The 26667-nt window shown below is 40.6% G+C and overlaps 1 protein-coding gene across 4 annotated transcripts in view; it reads left to right on the top strand.

Moving 5' to 3' along the window:
• The window catches only part of utrn (utrophin), a 188549-nt gene that overhangs the window by 18456 nt on the left and 143426 nt on the right, over positions 1–26667 (top strand). For all 4 annotated transcript variants that reach the window (XM_031727646.2, XM_039599114.1, XM_039599113.1 and 1 more), the window contains 25 exons: positions 2215–2276; positions 3575–3667; positions 4799–4876; positions 6766–6858; positions 7478–7650; positions 9352–9467; positions 10098–10264; positions 13410–13640; positions 14692–14873; positions 15353–15503; positions 15692–15811; positions 16006–16107; positions 16466–16573; positions 16756–16935; positions 18286–18449; positions 18532–18655; positions 18749–18836; positions 19539–19783; positions 20335–20503; positions 21682–21809; positions 23793–23930; positions 24024–24137; positions 24311–24466; positions 25522–25692; positions 25825–26016. In XM_031727646.2, the coding sequence (XP_031583506.1) occupies positions 2215–2276; positions 3575–3667; positions 4799–4876; positions 6766–6858; positions 7478–7650; positions 9352–9467; positions 10098–10264; positions 13410–13640; positions 14692–14873; positions 15353–15503; positions 15692–15811; positions 16006–16107; positions 16466–16573; positions 16756–16935; positions 18286–18449; positions 18532–18655; positions 18749–18836; positions 19539–19783; positions 20335–20503; positions 21682–21809; positions 23793–23930; positions 24024–24137; positions 24311–24466; positions 25522–25692; positions 25825–26016 (3545 nt within the window). The remainder of the gene's footprint in view (positions 1–2214; positions 2277–3574; positions 3668–4798; positions 4877–6765; positions 6859–7477; positions 7651–9351; positions 9468–10097; positions 10265–13409; positions 13641–14691; positions 14874–15352; positions 15504–15691; positions 15812–16005; positions 16108–16465; positions 16574–16755; positions 16936–18285; positions 18450–18531; positions 18656–18748; positions 18837–19538; positions 19784–20334; positions 20504–21681; positions 21810–23792; positions 23931–24023; positions 24138–24310; positions 24467–25521; positions 25693–25824; positions 26017–26667) is intronic.

Here is a 26667-nt window from a genome sequence, read left to right as displayed (position 1 = left end):
CTATCCTGCAGCGAGGCATTCCTGTGCTGCAGCGAGTAGGAGCAGCAGACAGATTGAGGGGGAGCATTGTGTATGAATCGAGTGTATTGTCCTATGAAGATGGTAAGGTAGAGAGCCTAGGAGACCTGAACCCCAAGGGACCCTCTCCCCAGGGGCCTCTATAGGGTGCCAATAAAGCTGTAAGAACAGGAGGCCTGTGCATGGGGCTTTTTATAAAAGGAAAATTGATATTGTGTTGAAAGCATACCTGTCTTTGCTCCTTGTGAGCTATTTTCTCAATGTTCTTGCCAGTGATTCCTCCCCTTTTGGCTGCCTTTCTCTAGTATTTTTGGCCCACTCTGCTTGCCCCCCCCAGCATTGTTTTTGTCTGGTGGTCCGCCTATTTTTCTTTCATCCCTTTCCTTGTCTGTTCTCCTTGTCAGAACATGTTTAACCACCTGTAAGTTATCTACTGTAATTGATCATCATCTGTTACTGGGTGCCGTGTTATGGCTCGTGGTCTTTGCCAACCATTTTGTCATTTTGTTTTTCAACATGAAACCTTCTTTGTCTCGTGTATCCTTTTTCTGTCATCATCTTCATTAAACCTTTCCATCAGCTGTCTTCTTTTCTTTAAGAATAATACAAAAAAGGAAAAGAAACCCCAAGTGTTTGTTTTTTTTCCTGCCTCAAATTTATATGGAAGAAGGTTCAACCAACACTCAGGAGGTGTTTGTATAGCAGTCTGTGATTCGATGCACTTTAAAGACAATGACACAAAGATAGCAAAGTTCAAGCGTATACCAGTCTAGGCAACAAGCCTCTTCTGGTTTGGTCCCCACCTCAAAATCTAACCTAGCCAGTTGCCAATTTCCTCATACTCTTACTAGTCCTAGTCTCTAGCTACCTCGTCCTATCCTGTTGCCTTTCTGAAGAAATGGATATTATAAAAATAATGTGCATTTCCTTCATCTGCCCTTACTTATTTGGCCTTTTTCCTGTTTCTTAGGGTCTTTAAGATCTTTTAGATCACTGATTTGGGGAAAGTCACAGCAGAAACCCTCTCTGCTACCACTGTTTATCCAGTCCCGTCACCTGTTCACCTGTTTCACCTCTGCTTCTACTCTACCCTTACCATGCACTTGTTTTTTATGCAGTTTGTCACCCAGCCAGCCGCTACACAAACACACACACTCTACACATCCCAAACAGAGAAGCCAACCAGTGCTGAGGCTGGTGATGTTAACCTTTTGACCTTTTGTTCACTTCATGGTGCTTTGCACAGCTGCTGGTTGAACTGACCCCCACACACATAAGGCACTTTAACAGCTTTCCTAACCTTAGATTACAGTCTGATCAAGACCTCAGGCGGAGTGTTTTGAGGCAGATGTGAATACGTCTTTTTACCCGTTTCCTTGGTTGTTACACTGAAATTGACTGAGAACTCAATGGACTAGTTATTTTAGAGTTTATAGAAACGTCACATTAGAAAGAAGCCTAAGTAAAACTGCAGAACATGGCAGACTCCCTGCATTAATTCACTAATGTAACTGAGGTGTAAAATCGCTGATATATACGAACAAATATTGGGGTCATAACTGAAAAGGTTTATTTTTAGGCCCACAAAACTGAAATAAATTCTCAAGAGAAGTCCAAGGCTTTGTGCGAGCTACTGTGATCCATTACAGGAGCCAGCCATCGCCCTGGCACATCAAAGCAGCTGACCCTCTGCCTGTCACACAATGAGGCCTTATTAGAGAGCCATGTTGGAGAGAATAAAGGAGGCGCAGGAAGGGAGGGAGTCAAGTGGGAAGAGAATGTGAAATATTTGTACAGTTGGATTGAGGGGAACATTATAAATGGACAAGGTTGTGCGCACATGTGCAAAAAGGTTTGTTGGCTTTACTTGTCACACCGTGCACCTGTTGACATTTGGTACGCACGTTTAAAATACCCCTCATTTTGTTCTGGTAATTGTCTGATGTTCCAGCCACATTGATCGGGATGCTTTTAAGTCAAAAAGCCTCAGGCTGTAATTACCATTTACCACATCAGTGTAAGTTAATTTGTGCCGAGATCAAGTCGCTTCCTGAAAAAGCACGTGGAAATGGACATCAAGTTGTAACAATGTTTGCTGCTTCTTCTTAAAGGCTGACTGTACCTGACGTCACTTTTGATCCACCTGTTCATGTTCTTGACAATCAATTCTTCTCTTTTTTTTCTTTTCCTGCACAGATGAGCATGACGCAGTACAGAAGAAAACATTCACCAAATGGATAAATGCACAGTTCTCCAAGGTAATGTGAAACATTAGAGCCAAACATTTTCACATGGATGTCAAGTACATATAGGAACCTGTGCTTTTTTTTTTCTCATAGTACAAAAAATATCTTCATCTGCCTAATAATGTTGTAAAATGTTAAATCTGCAGTTATTGAGTCAGCAGAGCATTTGTGTCTTTTTCATACTACGTGACTAAGCACTCGGCAATCCCACTCTGTAAATTTACGTTGTCTGTGTTGCTGTGTGGTTCCTAAACACTTCCTCTTTGCAATAATACCACTTCCAGTTGATCGTGGAATATCTAGGAGAGAAGAAATTTCACAATGAGCTTGTTGTAATGTTGGCTTCCTGTTACAGTACTACACTCAAATGCAGTGAGCTCTTTAAACGACCATTCTTGCACAAAAGTTTTAAGAGATAAGACTGTATGTATAGGTGCTTGATTTTATACACCGGTGGCAATGAGACTGAAGATTAACAGGTGTGGCCCAGTACTTTTTTTCCATACAGTGCAGCTGCACAAACTGATGGATGACATCTTTCTTGTGCCAAAGAGACATGAGGGGTACTTCCCACAGTCTGACCTGCATAGACCTGCTCCAGAGTTAGTCTTCTAAACAACTGTTAACTGAATAATTAAGTTGCTGCAGCTCAAGTTCAAGTTATCAGTGAAGTGGGTGTTTAACCTTTTCACTGCCAAGCTGCGTGACTTAATTTGCATCATTAGACTAAAGCTCAGGGGGCACAGTGACCTCAAGACCCATCCATGATACCAGCGCTGCCGTATTATTATTTCTATTATTTCTTAAGCTAAAAACTAAAAAAATTAAAAAAATGTTAATGTCTTTCAGTTTATGTCAGAGCGCTAATAATCTGTGTGTGTTGTCCTTGTATATATTTTTTATTCTAATAAAACCACAATCAGAGAATGACATTAAATATTTTTGGCTGATTTTTTTTTTTTTTTTGTAGTTGGTCTACCTGAGGTAATTACTGTCCTCACACTGTTTTCTTCTAAATACTTTGAGTTTCACTCTTACACTTGTTTCATTTGGATAGTTTCAGATTTGTTGAATGTGTGTGGCACATTGTAACAACATTGGTTGTTACAATGTGCCAAACTTTCTCTTCTTCTTTCTGCATACCACTGTGACATGTGAGCTTATTCTCAGTGACGCTTGAAGTGTTTGAATTATATGTAAATGTCTGTTTCTCCAAAGCTGCAGCCACACTCAGGGCCTCTTATCACTGGTATTGACTGTTTTAATCCAGTCTTATGATAAATCTAATGCAGAAATTGTGGTGTTTCCAGACAGGGAAGACGCCCATCAAAGACATGTTCACCGATTTGAGAGACGGGAGGAAGCTGCTGGACCTTCTGGAGGGTCTCACTGGCAGTGTCCTGGTGGGTTTTTGTATATGTGCATTAACATTTGTGAGACTTTTTTTTGTCTTTATTTGAATATGACATTTAAAAAAAAAAAAAAAAAGATTGCTGTTTGAACGCATGAAATTTGAGATTTGATTTCAAGGAGGCGTGTTAAAGCTGCAGAAATGCTTATCAAAGGTTTGGCAGTGCATGCAGTCAAATTATAGTAGTGCAGTGTTTTGTTTTGTTTCTTTTCCCCCCTTTCCTCCTCCTCCTCTTAAGTGAAAGTCATGCCAGTACAAGCACATGCACGATGTGATGTAAACACAAAGGTTAAATCTAATGTAAACATCTGAGCCGCTCTGGAGTGCTTGGCTTTTGCTTCCTAAATTAAAACACATATTTTACGCTTATGTTATTTCTTATTTAATTTTGGTAAATACATGTTATGTTATTTGAATTTCTGCAGCTTTCAGCAAACTATCACTTTACTCACCTTAAACCTTATCCAAAAAGAGCTTGGCATAATGGATAAAGAAGTATTATCGGAAAGGAGACTAAAGATATGCATGTCCTCTATGACTGGCTTTGTGCTTGTATATGCAATTTTTATTTTACTGTTTTCTTTTTTTCTGTACCACCCTTCAGCAGCATATCATATTTCTAACACCTGCAGCCGTATTAAGTGCCAACTGTCTTTGTGCCATATATGTTGGCACACACATGTGCACAAAGGCTTTTTCACTGATACCAGAATACTAATTCTATAATTAGGTGCTAATGAGTGGTTGACGTATGTGAAGACTTAAAAGGGATTAGCAGTTGGCAGCCATTCACCGAGCCATTCTTTCCATAAGTTCTTGTGGACGCTGCTGAGAGCGTAATAGTTGTGATAATGTATGGTGTGAAACACTGTGTGGAGTGATGGCATACCTTATCTACATTTAACCCCCAAGCTTTGGCTTGAAGTTGGGGAACAAGTCGTCAAGGTGACTTGTTTCCAAATGAGAATATATTTATTTATTTATTAACCCGCTGAAACTCATTTGAATAAATGAGTTCCAGGAAACGAGAGCTAAAACTGTTGACTTGCATGATTTTTAGCCTTGATTGGCTGGTGAACCGTGAACGTGTCAGCTGATTTATGCTGCATTTCCTCTTCCTCAGAGCAAAGAGCGAGGTTCCACCAGAGTGCACTCTCTAAACAACGTCAACAAAGTACTTCAAGTCCTACATCAAAACAATGTGAGTACTTCCTGTTTGGTGGCAAAACTGTTGTGCATTTGTCATTTTCTGCCACGTGCTGTTAAAGACGAGTCTGTTTCATTTCAGCCTCGTAAGATAATCAGAAATAAGGAACTATATTAAACTGTGAAATGATGTCATGTTGTGTTTTGTTGAAGTAGAAACTCCCAAACCCTATGTCCACACTGCACATTTACAGTCATGGTTGCACTGTTTTTGATTCAAACCTCTTCCTCTAATTATACAAAACTTCTTATTCTCCTGTGGCCTCTGAATTCATTTCATACACAAGTCATTTTCTTGTGTATTTTTCTTTGTCCTTCTGCCTCCTTCGCTGCTTCATTTCATCATCCCTCCTCCTACTTTCTGTGTACAACAGTTGGTCATAATGCCCTGACCTCAGCAGTGGGAGATAAGGGGCAGGGCAGGCTCATGGGAAGCAGCAGAGACTGAAGTTTGCATGCAAATCCTGCTGCTTTCACTCTTGCAAGAGGCAAAATAAGTGTCAACTGGCCAAAGTTTCCACAAGCCTGAACAGTGGAAACATATTTGAAAACAATTAAAATTTTCCCATGGAAGACACAACTCTGCATTTGGATTTAACCAGTTCATGTTATTATTATCATTATTATTATTTCGGTTGGAGGGTACTTCAGGAGACAATACTGCAAGTTTTGGAGTGGGTGATGACTGTATTTGTGCATGTCTGCTCTGATGCATATGTGAGGCTTTGTTTCATGAGAGATGTGGAGAAGTAATGGTGTGGTAGCATGAGGCTAATTGGTACTAGATAGGTCAGAGGCCAGCTCTGCATAGAACAAGAAAGGACACTTCATAACTTGACCAGACACATGACCTCATGTTCCACTCTGTGCCTTGATCCTCTCCACAATATTTATATATAATCAGTTCACACTTGGCCTTAGTTCATGTGATCCATGTCTGATGAACCTGCAGACCTCACTTCACCACTGGGAGGCTGTAATCAGGGTGGCATAATCTGCTTTGTGGAGACAGTTGACTGGGTGGAAGTGTTCAGCTATAACACCGATGGCTCATTAAGATGTAAAGTAATATTACTCAGCTGCGAAAGAAAACTCGAATGCCATTTCAAAGGAGAGCTCCTCTGGTTTTACTCAGCAAGTGTGTTTACAGGTTCTGCCGAGCGTTACCGAGCATAACAACTCACAGCAAGCTTTTTATGGTCTAGAGCTGCCACGATTAGTCGACTAGTCACGATTACGTCGACTATCAAAATCGTCGACGACTGATTTAATAGTCGACGCGTCGTTTGAAGCTTTGTAAGATCACAAAAGATGCAGGAATAAGTAGTAGGATTTAAAAGTGTAATAACGGACTGAAACAGAAGATGGCAGCAGTGCATGTAAAGGATGCCAGCTGCCGTTAAACCCCGAAGAAGAAGAAGCTGTGTCCCAGAATTCATAGTGCGGCCCAGCGCAGTTGTCAACAATGGCGGCAGCTAGTTAGTTTTAATATTACTATTATTATTCTTTCTGGGTCACAAAATAAACGTTTAACATATTTTCAAGCTGTAAGTTTTACGTCCAATCGATGCATGATCTGATTAGTCGACTAATCGCAAAAATAATCGGTGACTAGTCGACTATCAAAATAATCGTTTGTGGCAGCCCTATTATGGTCCCACAGGTATCTTTGGGAAAGCTGATTAATTTCTTCAAGTCACTCAGTAGAAGTATTAATACCATTTCAGAGCAATAGCTTAAATTTTTAGAATTAATATGTTCCCCATAAGAATACATTTCCATATATTTGAACGTTAATAACCTGCGAGCTCAGAAAGTAGAAATCACAAATGTTTATTTGGTTGCTTGTGATATTTTTAACAACTTGGTCTGTCCTCCTTTCAGGTGGATCTGGTAAACATAGGAGGGACAGATATTGTGGATGGGAACCACAAGCTGACCTTGGGCCTCATCTGGAGTATTATCCTTCATTGGCAGGTAAGCAGGGTGCACGCACACACACATACACACTTCTGTTTGCTAACCCTGGGATCAAAAAAACAGATGATGGAAAATCAGTATTGATGTTCACACATGCGTGTATGCATGTAAACATGTATATCATCCAGTGCTTTGTGAGTTCGACCTGCTGTAGAAAACGGCTCAAAAGGTTCTTTCATAAGGTTTGAACCTTGTCAGTTTTTTTTTTTCAACATTTGTTTTTCTTTACTTTCATTATTGTTAGTTTATGTAACAGATGCCACATGCATTTTTTGTCTTTTGTTTGGGTGTTAGACATGGTGTCGGTTTTATTAACTGCATTATTTTTTATATAACTACAGGAATCCTAGTAGGATTAAAAATAAATGGCTAATTTAATGTGCATAGAGTTATTGAGAAAGAGTTTTTCATTGCTGATGCTCCTATTCAATGTGCCCACCTGCTAATAAGAGAATCAATATAATGATTCTGCTGACTTTCAATAGAAGGAGAAGTGATCTATTCAGCCAGAATATAGAAACTACTGTTTTGAATCAAAATGTGGGCGTACAGGTTTTTGCTCTTCATTAATCATCCACATTAAAACTCCTCTTTCAATGTACATGTCTCTCTTTAGGTGAAAGACGTCATGAAGGATGTTATGTCCAACTTACAGCAGACCAACAGTGAAAAGCTCTTACTGAGTTGGGTACGACAGTGCACCCGCTCTTACCCGGAAATCAATGTGTTGAATTTCACCACCAGCTGGGTGGATGGCCTAGCTCTAAACGGCATACTTCACCACTTCAGGTGAGGAATATGGGGACGCCCAGCCGGTACTTTACCAATAAGTGTGGATATACTGCTATTACCTGACTGGTACAAACAAAGGAGCATTGGGACCACATTAAGGAAAAAAATATGTAACTGTTCATTTCAAGAATAAAGTAGAAACACGCAGACTTGGAGGAGTTAGCCGGACAGATACTGATGGTCACAGCCTTGTGCAGTAAGGAGGATGTATGTTTTATCACAAGATGCAATAAGATCGCTGATATAGTTGTGTCTCATGTTGTAACTCAACTTCACAAAGCATTTTGTAAAGGGTATAGCAGCTGTGGCAGTTGCCTGACTTGAAATGACAACTTCAATCCCCACATCTCGGCTTTATATTTAAAAATGAACATTATATACATATATAATACTCATCGTAGGTAAAAGGCTGCAAGTCCAGGTCATGTAATTGTGTTTTGTTACATTAAGTTTAAATTATATTGATGACCAATTTTTGCGTGATTGCATTGTTTTCCACACTTGCAAGCATGCAGCAGCCTTCTGCTGTAGTATGTGTTGCTGTGAGGTGAATTTACTGTTGAAGTTAACGTAGTATGGCATGTACCCTTTAAATACAAAGTTGTGAAGAAATCAAGGACATTTTTAAAAAAATAATAAGTTTAGGACCTTTTTTGTGCATGTATATGAGAGAGAGAGAGAGAGAGAGAGAGAGAGATGCTGTGAGGATACCCAAGCTGTGCATGTGGGTGAAGATCAGGTTGATAGGTCAGCGCCTGCAGGGTGTGTTGACACTGCTTGGCTTGTTCGTTTACGCCTGCCATGTCACTGTTTGCGTGTGTGTGCATGTGTGTGTGCGTAAAAGAAAGAGGGAAAGAATTGTCTGGGGTGTTTCCCCTTTTCTTGTAACCCCTTGTTCTTACTAGTGACATGAACACACACACACATACAGTCCAGTGTTGGTTTAGACCTTGGGCTAGGGTTTAGGTGGATCGCCGCTTAAACACATTCCACACACAACTGGCCTCAATGCACAGATCAGGGAAGACCTTTGCCTATACACAGGGTTTGTAAATGTTTCAGATATCTATGAGCTAGTTTCTACATTAGGTGTATAGATAGAAAAGCAATGTATTGTCAAAAAAATTAATAAACTCTTTACCCCTGGCAAACAGGAAACAAGAGTTTTAAGGAGTAAAGCTTAAAACTCTTGCCTGAACTGTGTGGTTTGTCTTATTTCAGGCCTTCTTATAGAACAATATGACTGACTGTGCATCAGAAATTAGCAAGGATTGTCTCAGGGTATGCAGCTACCCTTTGAAAACCCAGAAACGACTCTAATCGTCATAAAACCTCGTCTTTATTGATAAGTTTTGAAATCTCAGTACATATCACTACGGGTAGGGGGGAGGTCATCAAATGTTGTCTTTATGGAGGAAACGGTAAAAAAACAAAACAATGTTGCACTCAGAGGAATGCATATGTTGCATGTGTGCGCTTTCAAAAGATCAAAACATCAGCTGCACCTGGCTTCAGGTTTTGGATTTCATCTGCATCATTCTACTTCTGAAGTTCTGACCTCTTCTGACCTTTAAAGCAGATGAAGTTGTGCCACTAGGCTCTTCACTGCTTCTGCACATGTGTGTGGTTTCTGATGTATAATGTAGCCATGATATAAAACTGTCTCTTCTATTGGTGCGGTTCTGTGTGTGACTTCAGGCCAGACGCGTTTAGCTGGGATAAGGTGGTCGCAATGAACCCTGTGCAGAGACTGGACCACGCCTTCACTTTAGCCAAAGACCAGCTGGGTATTGAGAAGCTGCTGGATCCTGAAGGTACTGTTGTTCTGAGCTATTCTGAGCACATTTGTGACTGAAGTAAATATTGTAGGAATGTTTTTAGATGCAAGTCTAAGAATTGGCACCTGCATCTGCTTTTTATAGCAGTTGGTTATGGATTGACATAAATTTTACTGTCCAAAATTCCCACATAGTAAAATACAGTCTGCATTCACAAACCTTGCCTTCATGTCCTGCCAGCAGTTGGATAAGCTCAGAGTGAAGAAAGATCTTGATGTTGCTTTGGCTGAACATCTGTAACAAGCTGGACCCTTACTTACTTGCTTGAGCTGTCCAAGTCAGACGCCTGTTTTTATGTCATGACTGAGGAGCAGTCACACCTGACCTGTACTGAAAGCATATTTAATTAGTACATCTTGTCTTAACATGGCGTTTTGTTTGGCTCTCTCACCTTCCTTCCCATCTAATCTCCTCCTGTCACCCTTAACGGCTATCGCGCCCTATCTTCCACGCTTCTGTTCTGCTCATGCAATTTTCACCTCTGTATCCTCCCCTCTTTCTCTCTCCACTCTCTCCCTCCTGCCTGTCACGCACAGTTTGTATCTCTGATCTTTCTGCCTTACATCCCTCTCCCTAACGCCGTCTTGCTCTCTTTATCATTCACAGACGTGGCAGTACAAGTACCAGATAAGAAGTCCATCCTCATGTATATAACATCGCTTTTTGCCGTGCTGCCCAAAGACGTGAGCATGGAGGCCATCAAAGAAGTGGAGACCCTCCCACGCAAATATAAAGTGGAGTCCGAAGACTCAGGTTCAGGACTCGGTGCCAAGGTAAAATATAGAGTAGAGCTGTTGTGACGTGTAGGAACAGGAAGGTGCAAGACAAGCTATTAGGTTTAGGGCAGAGGTGTTGGACATGTCAGGTTTGACCTAAAAATCAAAAGAAATTGAGAAAAGTATTTTTCAGAACAAAGTTGAAGTTGGAATTTAGGAAAATATGTCTAAAATTCAGAATTGCACTAGAATCAAAACTAGATTCAGTTTCAGAAACGGTTCTTGTATTTTTTTTTAAAACTGGGCCCCGCATGCATTTCAGTCAAACAACTTCAATTATGTAGCACCCGTTCACATCAGTGGTCCCTCAAGGCAATTAATATTATTAGGTAGAAGCCCAGCAAATCAACAAATCTCTTTGAGCACTTGGCACAGCGGAGAGTAAAAAAAGACGCCCTTTTTAAGAGCAAGAACTTTCTGAGTGGCTCAGAGATGGTGGATATCTGTTTGGGGTTCATCTTAATCCATAACTATTTGCTGTGAATGTTCATGTTCATCAGCAGATAATCCAAATAAAGCAAAAGTCAGCATTGCTTTAACTTGATTTGCACTGACTCAGGCTCTTTGTGTTTAAGTAAGATAGTATGTGTCCAGAGATAATTCTATACTATTCACTGTTTCTTTGACCTCATGTCAGTCTACAGAGAAGGAATTTACCTCCTTGATTTATCTTATGATCATAAAACAAGAATCCCTTAAGGTGCTTCAAAGTAGCTGGTTATTGCTATGTTATCTCCAGACGTTGCCTATCTGAACCTTGATGAACTGTGATGATATAAACAACTGTTATCTTTTTTTTTCTATGAATGCAGGAATGATAGTCCAGCTCCTTTTTAAAAAAAACAACTGAAAATCTTGAGTTGCAAAAACTGAACAGCTCCAGCTTTTGCTTTGCTGCTGTGCTCCATTTCTAATCATCATGTTTAGTTTGAAGGCAGCAGATGTTGCTACGTGCAAGCATAAGGAATATTGTCATAAGCAATAGTGTCTTATTGTATGTTGCCAGATACAGTGAGTCACTCTGAAAAAGCAGCCTCCTTCATTCTCTCCGGCACCGCTCATGAAAGGCGCAGCAAGCGCAGAGAAATGGGGAGCAGAGCCATGACTCACCCCTCTGACATTATCCAACAGGCCGAGCTGCATGGTGGAAACGCAGAGCTGTAAAAGGATGGAAGGAAAGAGGATGGAAGGAAATAGGGGAGTAAATTGGTGAGAATGGGAGTGAGTGCAGATAGCTGAGAGAAAAGGTTGTTACAACATTAAAGTCAGGGTGCTGTGCAGTGCAGTTCAGTGTCACCCTGAATTCAGTAGCTTTTCTTCAGCATTTCACAAACTAGTGATTGGAATCTGTTTATAATTTGCTTTATCCTGTTAACTGTGATTTGAAAACTCCAGATACTTTATTATTATTAGTTTTTAATCTTTGTGTTTTGAAAAGGAGTTTGCTGGCATTAAGTAAAAGTTAAGTATGCATTTTTGCCTTGTTAGCTTTTCATCCCCTCCCAGCTTGCTGGACTGGTCAATCACATACAGCTCTGGGGCATCTCTCATTTAAGAGGGTTTTTTTGTTTTTTGGTCAAAAGTCAGAAAACCCCCAAACCACCTCTTAGGTTGTTTTATTGCCCATGGGCACATACTTCACACGCCCCTGGAATGAGTGCTGGAACAGTCTTTTTTTAAATAGTGTTCTGATTGGTCCAACAAAGGGTTTACTTTCCTGGCTCGCTTCCTCTCTGCATAGGAACCAATGTGTAATACTGTCGCTGCTGGGAGACTGAGTGTAGTTAAATAAAGGGCTCTTTGTATTTCATAACTTCAATATGGTTTCCCACTTTTCTTTTACATTCATAACTTTATTCGTATTTGTTATGAAAGTAGTTTTCGGTATTGATGATACCTTGAAACATACTGAGATATCCTCCCACGATCGCCTTCATTTTGTAATATCATTGATTATTAGAGAGCTGCTGGTGTGTGGTAGCGAATTACATGCTCTGCGGTTGCAACTGCAAACGTGATGAATGCACAGACTGAGTTGAGCAAATCATCTGGTGATAATAAAGTGTTCTGTTGAGCCAGACCACAGCTATTTTACAGCCATTCAACTCAATAAATGCAGCAAGGCTGCAGTTTTCCCTTCTCCCTCACTCTCTCTCCTCTTTATTTCTCTCCCTGTCGCCCTTCTTTGCCAGCCCTCATTGATGTAACATAAGGGCTTACAGTTCTTTTGTCACTTATTCCAAAAATATCCAAAAGGTCATTGAATATTTTCAGCAGGTGACCTTTCCTGAGTTTGTTGCACAGGCATTACCACTGTATAATTTCAGCCTGGAAAACAAAGGTCTGTTTGATTTGTTACTGCACACCCATTACCATTTCTGTCATCTTTGACTTGGCTGCCATTGCGGAGATTTTATCTGGAGTTCAGCTTCATTCAGATTTGTTGAGCACCGTTGAGCCGTTTCTTTACAAAACTAGAAGCCTGGAATAGTTTTGTCTGTGCAGTCGGTTATAAAGGTGTTGATTTTGTTGAAGTATAGGTTTTTCTTTAGTGATGGTTCAGTTTGATAAAGGTTGGTAAAGTTGATGGAAACCGCTTTTCTTCTTCTTCTTCTTTTAAAGTGTAGAATTAATGTTAATGTAATTTTCCCAGTCCTTCTGACTGCACACCCAACTTTATCTTGGTTAATGCTGTGTTTCAGACTTACTGCTGTTCCCAAAATAAGATTTGACCTGCCCACTTCCCACCATCCCATAATTGGCTTGCAGTCTTTCTTTTTTTCCGCCTTTGCTGAACAGGGCAGGTCGCACTGCGTGCTCAAGAGCAGCACAACCCCCTTCTAGATGTCTGGGTCTATTTTAAAACTTGCCAGCTGATGTGTGCAGATGAGCACAGAAGACAAACCAAAGTCTTGCTTCGACGTGTTATGTTTCATAGGCGTCTTTGTCTTACGAATGTGGCACATTAAAAAAAAACAAAAAAACCCTTCCTTTTTATTTTTACTGTATACTTACAAAATATAAGCCAGTTCTTTCAATCAAGTGTTAAATCAAGCGTTGTACTGCTTTCAGTAATATTTTCCTACTTATTAAGTAATGATCTTGTTTATAACTTGGTCAAACCTTGCCTCACGTTTCTTAGACTGTAAAGACAGAGAAGGCAGGCAGCAGTCCCCGGCCGGAGACCCCCAGCACCATGACTGAGACAGAGGGTGAGATGGAGGGCGGCCTGCTGGAGGGGGACCTTGACACCTACCAGACTACGCTAGAGGAGGTTCTGACTTGGCTGCTGATGGCTGAGGATGATCTGCAGGGTCAGGACGACGTCTCGGACGATGTGGAAGAAGTCAAAGAGCAGTTTCACACACATGAGGTAAGAAGACACAACAGTGCTGTTATTTTCTTTTTGGAATTCATTTGTGAGTTCTGAAACAGTAAAAAAACAAAAATGGATTGGACTGAGACGTCACATTGAGCAGCATCAATTTTACAACAAATGGTGACACATTTAGGCTGTCGCTCTCCGGAGAGACTGACAAAAGTATCCCACAGACAGAGGCCTCCCACAAACAGCAGTGCATGCCTTTAACATGTTGAGAATGGCAGGAATTCCATGGCTAACAGTGACACACTGCACTCCATGGTGCCCTGGCCCACAGCTTACTTCCTTGCTCGACAAGGCTTAGTTACATCGTCTCTGTCGGTGCATGTGTGTAAAGGGGCTTTGGCTGGATTCCCTCGGCTGAACTGTGAATATTTGTGAAGTTGAATGCCTGGAATCCAGGTCAAAGCTGAAATCTGCTGTGGAGACAGAAAGCAACAGGATTGAAAGCTGCTTTAACAGCCAGGCTTTTCAGAAAGTCTAAAAAAATCAATCCATTTTGTTTCGGCCTTGTTTCCCTGACTTACTCCAGTTTCGCCAGTAAAGTTTCGTCAAAAAACAAAGGTGTCAGAGGCGCAGTTGAAAATGCTTACTCATCCAGAGAGCTCCCTGTAATGGACAACAACTCAGTTCACTGGCTTCTCCACAGCTACAATGAAATTAAAGCAACCAAACGTTAGCTTTTGCATTTCTTCTTCAAGCCTTTTTCCCTTTTTGTTTGTTTTTTTTCTTTGGTTTGCTAATTGACAGCCCACCCCTCGATTTGTGCTCACGCTCTTGTTGCTACAGCAGCACTTAAATATGAGGGTGCTACGATACTGCTCAGTGCCTCTGCAGGGCATTATTAACATTAAACCTAATGACAGAAGCGCATCCAGATGTTAGCATGTGGCTGCCAAGTGCTAACAAACAGCCTCAGATTATAAAGGCCTTATTATGAGTGCTGCGTGTTCATGTTCCCAGGATGCAAACTGTTTCATAGACAGAGATTTTTCTGTTTATTGTTTAAAATTATAACCACTTACTACTCTTTCCTTTCAAGACATTTATGATGAATTTGACAGCGCGTCAGAGCAGTGTGGGTTATGTGCTGCAAGCAGGTAACCAACTGATTGCTCAAGGCAACCTAACGGAAGAGGAAGAAGATGAAATCCGGGAACAGATGACCCTCCTCAACGCCCGCTGGGAGGCTCTTAGAGTGGAAAGCATGGACCGTCAGGCCAGGTAAACACAGACATACCTGAATCGGTCTTCTAGAGTTGTTTAAACGTCCCTTACTGATTCATCTCAGAAACGGGTAAAGGACATTTCTATTTCAGGACAAATCTGACTATAAACCTGAACATTTTATGGTGTAAAATGTGTTATCAAGCCATCAGTTTATGCTGTAAAGAATGGAAAGGGGTGCAAGTTGCCGGACATGACACATGCTGAGCGTTGAGCCACCCAAGGTCTTACGATTTGCACTCTCAGCTTGTGTCATCAAGGTTTACGACACACACGCACATATATACAACTGCACACAAGTTGTGTTCATGGTGTCCACTGCATTTGTTGACCCTGAGCTTTTTTAGCCACAGCGTTTGTCTTCCTGTGTTGTTGCAGTTAAATCTTAAAGTTTATGAAATTTATGGCTTACATATCCTTTCTACCTTTATGTGCTCACTTTACTGCCCTTCTGCCTTCACTTTCTTTCTCTCCAGGCTCCATGAAGTCCTGATGGATCTTCAGCAGCAGCAGCTGCAGCAACTGTCTGACTGGCTGACGCAGACAGAGGAGCGAATCAGGAGGATAGAGACACAGCCAGCAGCTAAGGACATGGAGGCCTATAAAGAACAGATAGAACAACACAAAGTGAGGACAGTTTACTGTAGCTCTTGTTCTAAAACAGGCTGGTCTTGTGATCACTCCTTCCCATTTGATTGTAATCTTTCATGACTCATAGTCTTTCTCCATGTAGTCACGATAAGGCTGAGTAGCTTCTCTGCCTGCTTAGTTAATTGCAACATATGACTGAATTCGCTGTTTGTGTTCCTGCACAGGAACTCCAGAATGATTTGGAGGCGGAGCAAGTAAAGGTCAATTCTTTAACACACATGGTGGTCGTGGTGGATGAGAATAGCGGTGAGAGTGCCACTGCTGCCCTGGAGGAGCAATTACAAGTAAGTTGTTAGGCTTTGAAGCTGATTGGCCAGCAATTTATCATTTATCAAATAGTTTTCTTCCATTATGTTCAGAACATACTAATTTGTGTTTAGTATCTTTAAATTGCTTCCTTATGTGGATGCACTCGAGTATAAAAAGGTTCGTCATTAATGAGCTACTGCTTTAATTCATTTTTTATTCTTGAATTCAGTCTTTGGGTGAACGTTGGGGAGCCGTGTGCCGCTGGACTGAGGAAAGGTGGCACAAGTTGCAGGAAGTCTTTATGGTTTGGCAACAGCTTCTATCAGACCAGGTAACATATTTATGTCCTTATACAGTACATTCATATCTTGCACAGGTTTTTCTTCCCTCCTGTTTAAATGCACAGTTGTAACAAATGACTTCAGGAGAGAAAAATGAAACTATATTCAGATAATTTAAAAAAATGAATCACTGGGGGTACAGTTACTAACAGGGGAGCTTTTCTTTCTTTCTTTCTTTCTTTCTTTCTTTTTTTTTTTTTTTTTTTTTTAGATTTAGATTTTCTGCTCTTTATCAGAAAGTCTTGATTAGTGTCTTCTCTTGGGATGAAAATTTTTCAAAATCAACCAGATTAACCCAGGCACGAGTCTCTGTGTGTAATTACAATTAAATTTTTTTCTACTCTGCAGAGCTTGTTTAGTACATGGTTGGTTGAAAAAGAGGAGGCCTTGAATGAAGTAAAGACGAGCAACTTTAAAGACTCCGGTGAAATCAATACAAACGTGCGCCAATTAGCTGTAAGTATTACGCCTGTTCTTTTTAGTTGTTAGTATTTACTCTAAAAAATGTTGCAAATTTTAGTTTCTGGCGATGTAAATGTCAGTACAGCTTTCTCTGTAATGAATGACCTTTCCATCTTTAGTGTAAGACCTGATTAATTTATGTATTTACCTAACTTTTTTGTCTTTCACTCTTATAGATTTTAAAGGAAGACATGGAAAAGAAAAGGAGGGCTCTGGACAAGCTGTCTGATGCAGGACAGGATGTGATCCAGCTGCTGCGAAGTCCTGAGGCTGGAGCAAAGATCGAGGCAGACACAGAGGAGCTGACACAGCGATGGGACAGCTTGGTGCAGAAGTTAGAAGACTGCTCGTTTCAGGTGTGTGACTCTATCGCAGGTGGTAAAACATGATGCTCACATGGTTAATGCTTCAAATGTATGAGCATTTACTGTTTCACCATTTTTGCAAGGGAGTCACCATATATAATATGTGTTAATGTGTTAATGCTATTGCACTGATGATGCACCTCTTGATTGAAGTAAAATTCATGCTTGATCGTGTCTGTGTAGGTTCTCAGTCATCAAGGTTATGGCGTCAAGTGCAGTTGCCTTCATTTGCTTTAGTTTGAAACTTTACAAACGAGGTTAAGCCACAACAGAGTCTAAGATTAGATTAAAACATGGATAAAAATAAAAATGAAAGCAGTGTCTTTCAAAACTAGCCACACTGCCCAACTGCTCGGCATTGCAAGCATCTTTATTTTTCAAAAAATGCTCTGTATACACTACCAGTCAAAGGTTTGTTCCTACCTTCTCAGTGAATGTGTTTTCGTAATTTCCTTGACTATTTACATTGTAGATTCTCACCGAAGGCATCAAAACTATGAATGAACACACATAGAATTATGTAGTAAACAAAAAAAGGTGTGAAATAACTCAAAACATGTTTTAGATTTTTCAAAATAGCCACTCTTTGCTTTGATTACAACTTTGCACACTCTTGGCATTTTCTCGATGAGCTTCACGAGGTCGTCATCTAAAATGGTTTTGCAACAGTCTTGAAGGAGTTCCCAGAGATGCTGAGCACTTGTTGGCCCTTTTGCCTTTCTCATCCCAAACCATCTCGATTGGGTTCATGTCAGGTGACTGTGGAGGTCATCTGACGCAGCAATCCATCACTCTTCTTGGTCAAATAGCGCTTACACAGGCTGGAGGTGTGTTTGGGGTTATTGTCCTGAAACCGGATGGGATGGCATATCGCTGCAGGATGCTCTGGTATCCATGCTGGTTCGGTTTGCTGCTTCAGTTTTGAATCAATCCCCGACCATGTTACCAGCAAAGATCTCAAATGTGGACTCATCAGACCAATGTACTGATTTCCACTGGTCTAATGTCCATTCCTTGTGTTTTTTGGCACAAATAAGTCTCTTCTGCTTGTTGCTATCCTTAGTAGTGTCTTCTTAGCAGCTATTTGACCATAAAGGCCTGATTGGCACAGTCTCCTCTAAACAGTTGATGTACAGATTTGTCTACTACTGGAACTGTGTGGCATTTATCTGGGCTCTAATCTGAGGTGCTGTTAACTTGCGATTTCTGAGGCTGGTGACTCGGATGAAGTTAGGCAGTGAAAACCATTTTAGGTGACTACAACATGAAGCTAAGCTTCTTAGCTTTGGTTGATTTATCTTCCTTTCTTTTTTCACTAATACTTTAACTCACTCCTCACAGCTAATGGAAGCTGTGACGGATGCTGGGATGACTCAGATGGAAGAACAGGTCGTCGTGGATACAGTTGCCGTGGATTCGGTCGCTTCAATTGATGATCAGGACCTGGCCCCACCTGCTCCCCCAAAGAAACGTCTGGTGGAGACGGATGCAGAAGTCATAAGAATGTAAGAATGGGGCCATAAACAGACACAAAACAGACACAAACAGCAGTGTGTACATAGTGTGCATGTCTTTTGTGTTCTGCAGGTTTGAAAACAAAATTTCTGAGCTTTTGAGCTGGATAAAAACATGGAAGATGTCCACTCAGGCACTGGCCACCACACATCCTGAGACTACACCTGATACCCCAGACCTTCAGGAGAATCTAAAGGTAGACCTGCAAACATTTAACGTAATTTTAACTTCAATTTAACAAAATATATTTTGTAGGCATAAACTTAAATATGTTAAACAACCACTTTAGGATTTGGAAGCAGAACTTAAAGCAAAAGAACCCATGGTGAGTCAGATGATCCAGGGGGGAAGAGCCCTGATGGACCAGCTGGAGAGAGGTATGAAACATAGAGCAAAGGTTCCTCTTTCAGTATAAACCACAAAATTATTAGAAACAAATCATCCAAGTTTTGTCACGTATGTTCTTCTAAAGCGTGTAAAAATCTTGACTTCTATTTACTGCCTTAAGGCAGCTCAAACAACAATCTTCCATCTCCTTGTTAAACTGTGTTTTCCTCATAAGATTTTACCACTTTTCTGCAGCTGTCTGGTATTTTCTGGGTATTTACGAGCCTACATATTTTTATTGTTATTTATTTTTAAATGCCAGAACTCTAAACATGTGTTTGTGTATTTGGAGTTTGAGTAATAAAACCCCGTCAGTCTGCAGGGTTGCTGATTTCTTATAACCACTCAATGAAATGAAGAGGCACTCAGGGTTTTTACGTGTTTACACTGCTCTGGAGGCAGTGGGAGGTGGTGGCGTGGCTAAGTTGGAGAAGACTTTTTTTTTTTTTTTTTTTTTTTTTTTTTACGTCAAGATTTCCATTAAACAGTTTTATTCCATCAGTTGCTTTTTCATCTATTTTGCCTTCTCTCCACTATTTTATCCTCTGGTGTTATTACAATTATTACTTGCTAGGAGCTCCCACATAAAATCTAGAACAAAAGCTGTGACACATTCAAACATTCAAAGGCTTAAAATCAGTTAGCTGTTAAGTGCATTTGATGTGAGCCGGTGTCTTTGTTTCTATCTATAGAGGCTGTGAGTGTGGACTTGGTGAGGGCAAACATAGAGCAGCTCCAGACTGAGTGGGATGTCTGTGCGAGGGAGCTGCAGGCAGCCCATGAGCGGGTTCTCATGCAGACCCGGCTGAGAGCGGTTTCTAATGAACTTGCAGACTTGGACCGGGTCTTGCAGGAACAGGACCAGTGGCTGGACTCGACCGCGCCTGTAGAAAAGTGCAACAAGATGGAGCTCGGAAACCTGAGCGGGGAATGCCAGGTAAGATTTACTGTCTCACTCGCAGACACTTCAATGTCCTTTGGGTGACTTTAACCCTAAATGTCACTTGTTAAATTCCTCTCATTCAACTGCAGTTTCTTTACAAGTATTACAATTTTTACAGCAAAGATAAATCGCCATTAAAATCACTGATCAGAAACCATGAGGCCACAGCAGGGATGCAGTAAATAAAGTTGAGATGCATTCAAAAGCTTGTAGAGTAGAGTAAGACAGATGAAACCTCCCTCCAGTGTGTCATAATTTGAGCTTAACTTACTTGCCTGTCATTGGAAACAATGACTCCATCTGGTAAATTCCAGATCAGTTAGCTAACTCACTGCAGCAGTGTGAGTAAGATGTTTTGTAATTATTTTAGATAAATGTATGTAATTGCACAATAAACAATAAAGAATCAAATGTAAATGTTTCTAATTGTTTTCAACAAACATGAGAAGTCTGAAATCGTCAAGAAAGCTAATTGACCAAAGTGTGGTCATATGATCACTCCTCTCAAACACGTGAACAGATTTGTTTTCTTTTGTGCTTGTCAGTCTCGAATTGCTCAGGTCACCGCCTTCAGTCCACGACTGGAGCAGCTGTCTGCAGAGGCAGGGTCAATGGGAGCCCTGCCTTCTCTAAAAGACAACATGGTGGTGGTTTCTGCACATCACGCCTCCACCCTGCAGAAGCTGCAGAGCAGAGAAAAGGAAGTCAATGAAGGTACTGCTTAAGTGCATTAAAATAATTTGGTAAATCAATACAGTAGAAATGAAGTCCGAAACTCTGAGCATGTCCACCTGCTTTTCCAGTGACCTGAGAGCTTTCGGATATCCTCTTATTTCTGAGATCTGCAGGGCAGAGATTTAAACCTCCCTTAAAACAAATGCCTTTATCTCTCTCGTTGCTCGTGGTGCAAAGCTTTCAGGTTTATGGGAGACTGAATGAGTAATGGTTAAGATCAGCAGAGCCCTGTTCCACATGGGCTGTGTAAATTTGACATCAGCTTTTATATGAATCCTTGGCCAGCCACAAGTAATAGATGATGCCCTTATATGGCCTCCAAAAGCTCACGGAGATGCGAGTGTGTACGTGAGCGATCGTGCGTAAGATCGTACCTCTGTGCCAGCTCCGTCTCTACCTGAGGACCTGACTTGGACCTGGACGAGTTCTGAAAATAAGTCACCGTTTTACCTCTGGAATTTACGTGCGCTGATCCTGGCCAAAAAATATCCGTAAAGGGAGGCTTGAATGCTCTGCTGACTGTAGGGGGATGTGGGTGGGTGGGTGTTGTGTTTGCATGCCTGTTTTGCTGTACCTCTAGGGCTTTTATGACACTGAGGGTTTGGATGGGATCCAAGGAAAACCTTTTTGTTTCTGCCTGAGGGTGGTTTGATTCTTGCTGGGTCCCTCTATATCACCACCCCCACCCCACACTTACACTCCAGGTTTGCTCCTTGTGTATATGAACATAGCCAGATTACGTAAGCATTAAATCACCTGGTAGTTAACAGAGAAGGGCACACAGGGGAAGGAAGACAGGAGTGGAAGTATAGAAAAATGTGCAGAGGAATAAGAGTAAAATGAGAGGTAATCGAACTAATTAAAATAAATCGGTCACTTGTGAACCTTTGTTTTGGAGGTTTGGATTTACTATTTTGGAAATGGCAAATCCAAACTTAAAAGTTTAAAATGCAGTGCAATGTCTGGGATCCTCTTAGTGTATGGAAAACACAAGCATCTCCACCTGTAAAGAGGGGGAATCCCAGACTTGCTCACTGCCCCCTTGTGGCAGAAGCTTGATGCTTAAGCCTGAATGCTAAAGTTATATTTCACTGTTTTCCCTGTCTTTTCTTCTCTGTTATTTTCTAAAACATCTTCTCTTCCTTGCCTTATTTCAGCCCTGGCTAATCTGGAAGCCACGCAGCTGGTACAGTCTGTGGTGGAGGGTCTAGAAGCCAGACTGGCCACTCTGAGGAACGGGATGGTTGACATGCCTACAACACAAGAGGCAGTGGAGCGGGCACAGGTGAGTTTTCCTCCAGATGAGTTTAAATACAGATATTCTGCTAACTGACAAGCAGACAGCTAGGACAAAAATGTAAATTCAACTGAGGAGGATATAGCTGCATTAATTAGTTAGATAGATAGTTAGTATTTTTGATGATCTGAGGTACTCGTTAGCACTTTAGATTTGCTTTTTTTGTGCAAGACAGTGTTGCACCGGTTAATTAATGTGTGGTTTAATGTGGCTTGTATTCTAAAGCGCAATGAAACTATATAAATATATAAATAAATAATATATGGATAAAGCCAGTGATATGTGTTTGTTATTTTAAACCTGAAAACTTTAGCTGCTGTCATATGTGCCCTTTGGCCCAAGTAGTTTATTCTTATCATTCACTTTGGTTGTTTCTGTGTCCTTGTATGTACATTATCTCAGTTTTTGCTGTCTTTTTTCCCTCTGAAAGCATAACAGATCCTTGTATCAGCCAGTCACTTCCCTCTGCACTGTATTAAACCTTTGTGTAAGAGGGAAGGGTGTGTAGATTTGTAATCTGTGCATTGTTGTGCTTTGTGTGTTGCTGTGTGTGCTGGTCTCCTCCTCCATCCTTCAGTGGAATGTGGCTCCGTCTGCGCTCTTGTTATCATGGCAGATAGGGCACGGTGCCGGGGAGGGGGGCGGGGACTAGGCGCATTCTGGGCAGCGTGCCCGTGCATGTAGCGCGGAGCTCCTAACAGCTCAGTGTGGAGCCGCTGAACCTGTCAGTCAGCTTGATGACCGCAACATGCAATACCATAGCAGCACGTGCAAGTTCAGGTTCCCTTTAGTCAAATGAGGCAAGGTGATAATCACCATATTGGCTCTGGTTTCTCTCTGTGTTAATCTATTACAGCACTCAATTTTTTCTAATATAGAAATTTTATGTTGATGACATAAAATTAACAGCAGCACTTTTCAGTGTTTAAGCTTTGGATATACAGTTAAACCTTACTAGTTTTCTGCTGGTTTTAACCGGTTTTCCTCCTATCAAACCCCAACTGATGGCTGCCACTCCCTGAACCTGGCTCTACAGGATGTTTCTTTCTGTTAAAAGGCAGTTTTTCCTTCCCATGGTCGCTAGCTGATAAGCGGTGATTTGACTGATGGGGTTTTTTCTGTGTTATTATATGGTCTTTAACTTTTTACTTGAATTGCTAGGAGTGTTTTTGAATAATGAGTAATTAAATTAATTTACACAATATTTAACTAAAGAGTTGAACATTTAATGAGGAACAAACCACATGCTTGTTAGGCCTTCAGTACACATGCAGATTGCAATCATACCTATATTTGTTTTCAAGAAACTACATTCACAGAAAAGCATTTACATTTTTTTTGCAGGGTGTAAAATATATGATCAATATCTAATGACCTTAAAACTTCCCGCAATAGTCCGATTGATCTACTGTATAGACAATGTCTGTGTTAGTTATTTGCAGACATACTGCATTATAAGAGACAGTTAATTTAAATTAAAGAAAAGGCACCAGAAACACCCTTCAACCATCTTATGAGAATTGATGCTGCCACTTCCCTGTTGGCATTATGCATTTGGAGCCCCAAACACAACAACCAGATGATCCCAGCAGAGTCGGGCAGAGTGTAAACAAGTAATCCATGACCTTATAAACCAAGGTTACTTTTAAACTGCATTGTTATGCCTGCAATTTTATCTGAGTAAGGATACAGATAATATTTTGTAGGGAAATCTTTCCGTTTTGTGACCCTGAAAGAAGGAAAAAATGTTGGCTGATATACTGGATTTTTAAATCGCCAAATATCATATTGGTCTTTAAATTCCGGTCAGACTCAACTCTTTGTTTTTTGTTAAACTCTGGAATAATCTCAAATTGTTTTTTGTTTTTTTTCTTCTTAAATGTTTCTCAAATTTGTTTTCCAAGAATTCCAAGATTGATTGATTGTTTTTTCAGAAATGTCATTTTAATTCTGTACTTGTGTTCATGTCAGGTCCTATGTCTGGATATTGAGCAAACACAGCAAGCCACTGACCCTGCAGAACTACAAAAATGGAGTCAGCTCTCCTCCAGGGCCCGTGAGGAGCTTGGCAATTTGCAGTGCATTCTGGGTAGCATGAAGGACAATCAGGTAGAGCAGCTGTCAGTGAGAATAAAGAGTCTGTTTTCTGCTTAAATTATGGCTGTAGTTTACACTGTGGTTTTGCTCTTGTGCTGCATTCAGGTTCGTTTGGAGCAAGTGGAACGATGGCTGGATGCAGTTCAGGAGCTGTTGTCTCGGGATGCCACAGGGATGGGTGACACAGAGAGTCTACGGGAAGAGCTGAATCAGTGCAAGGTGTGAGAAAAATGCAACAAAACCCAAACACTGTGGTTGTAATGACGCATAAACTTTACTGCTCAGAAATCAACTTGAACAATATGCTGAAGTAGGTTTTTTGTGGGGGGCTTGGCTTGAATGAACTTTAAAAAAAAAAAAAAAAAGATTTCCTCTTATTTTCCTATAAACAGGAGCATGTGAATGAGATGGAGCAGGTGGAAGGTTCACTGAAGCAGATGGGAGAGAATGTGAATTCGGTACAGGCAGCTGCAGTACCAGCACTGGCCAGGTGGGGGCAGGACAAATTGGATGAGTGCCAGGCTCGGTGGACTTCTCTCAGCAAACAGGTGAAGCAAAGTTTGTTTTATTTCTTATAATTTATTTAGTGGCTGATTATGTCATGGAAAAATAAACTGAGCGCCGAAACCAAACCAGCAGATCAGCACAGCACGAACAGTCTTCATAGCAGCACAGAACAGAAGAATAACAGCTCCTTTATGCTCTTTGTGTGGATACAAACTCTGCTCAGCTGTAGGGAGCTTGTTTCTCACAGTCATGTAGGCACCTGTCTGATAACAGAGACATGGAAAAGTGCATCATGACCTTGAACACAGCTAACTGTTAGTTTTGGGCCTTTTGCTTACAGTCTTCACACAACGTACAATAAAGTTAAAATCACATATCAGTAATGCACAGAGGCTAAATAAGTTAAAACACTAATTTTACATTATAAATTACAATAACACTTTATGCATGCACAACTAACCTTATTGTTTTAATGTTAAGGTTTCATAACATGTGGTCTCACCTGTGTCCTGTACCTTTTGTTTTGTACATCATAAGTACTTTACAGGAAGATGAAGTCCACTTCATTTCACTAATATGCTGTATGATATATATCATTGCATAATCATGAATGTAAACCATTAAAAGATCAATTAAAATGCGATTTTTAAGCAATATTGGAATTTCTAAAATGTTACTCCAGGTGCAAACTTGCATGTGACAAATAAAGGTTTGATTGATTGATTGAGAATTGTAATAAAACCTTAAAAATTCAACAGTAAATAAGAAAAGTTTTTAAGTAAATTGTAAATATTTAGCATTTCCAGCAGTGATTTTTTTTCTTCTTCTTAGTTTGAAAAATTGGTTAACTTATTTTTATTTTTTTAACCATTAAAAAAAAAAAATCTTCTGAGAAAATAATCCAAAAATGAGGAGAAAGCTATTTTTGTTGTTATTTTCTGGGGTGGAAAAAAGCTTCTATAATTGGGATTATGCTTTAGATGAGCTTTAAAGTTATATTTCCAAACAATAAACTGTTATTTGAAACAATGAAAAAAAAAAAAAAACAAAGTGATGCCAGCTCGTAACAAACCTGCTGAAATGCATTTCCTTCCAGTTGTTGAGCCATCAGGAGCGCGTGGCAGAGAGTCAGGAGAAGCACGTGAATTTGAGGAAAGACCTGGCAGAGATGCAGGAATGGATGGCCCAAGTTGACGAGGAGTTTCTCATGAGGGATTTTGAATACAAAAGTCCAGAGGAGTTGGAGGCATCGCTGGAAGAGATGAAGGTGGGACTGGAAGGGTGGTCAAAGATTTCTTGGTGAAATACGGCAATTTTTCAGAGAAAGTGGTGTTGAGTAATTCTTTGTGTTTGAATCTAACTCATGCTCTCTCATCTTGGGTGGCCTCGGCTCTCGCAGCGGGCTAAAGAGGATGTGCTACAGAAAGAGGTGAAAGTGAAGATCCTGAAAGACAGCATCAACTTGCTGGTGTCCCGAACATCACCCACAGGTGGAGGCAGCAGGCAAGAGCTGACTTCAGAGCTAGAGGGGGTACTAGCCAACTACCACAAGCTCTGTGACCGCCTCAAGAGCAAGTGTCACACCCTGGAGGTAATGTAATTTCTGTTGTTGGTGAATAAAAATTTTATAAATGAGCTCTACTCACATAATATATTGATTAATCTCATTATTATGAGATTTTATTGCTGGAAACCTGTACTTAACTAAGTAAATTATAAAAAGTGGCATTTTCCTCCTATTGTGTTGCATTTAAATTACCTTGAAGCTTAAGTAAAAGCTGCTGTGACACATTAACATGAAGTTAATTCATTGTTTTCTGCTTGAGTGGCACGATTTTGTCCATCAGCTCAGAAGTCCCGTAGTTCAGTAGAGGAATGACATGTCGGTTTATGCAATGTGTCATTTCTTGGGCCCTCGTTTGTTAATTTTCGTGCAAAGACCAAGAGATGCTTGAAGGGAAAATGGTGATTCTTGTTTTCAGAGCTAATCTGTAAGTGTAAAGTCCTACTTAGGGGCTCCTTTTTTGATTAAACACTGCAGAATAAAGGTCAGGCACGTCGGAAAGCTGTGCTTATGCTTGTGTATGCCTTTTGCCTGCAGCCTGTTTGTCACCACCTCCTCTTTGTCCGTAGAGTTTGGCTGTTTAGTCTTGCTATACAGAAGAAAATTAACATTAAAATGTTTTATATTGTTCTTTAACTCATGAGTGCGGTCACCTCATAGTAACATAAAGAATTTCCC

The sequence above is a fragment of the Oreochromis aureus genome, linkage group 15, assembly GCF_013358895.1.
Source record: "Oreochromis aureus strain Israel breed Guangdong linkage group 15, ZZ_aureus, whole genome shotgun sequence".
NCBI classification, from domain to species: domain Eukaryota; kingdom Metazoa; phylum Chordata; class Actinopteri; order Cichliformes; family Cichlidae; genus Oreochromis; species Oreochromis aureus.
Note: the sequence above shows the minus strand (reverse complement) of the source record. Positions and strands in the feature narration are given on the sequence as shown.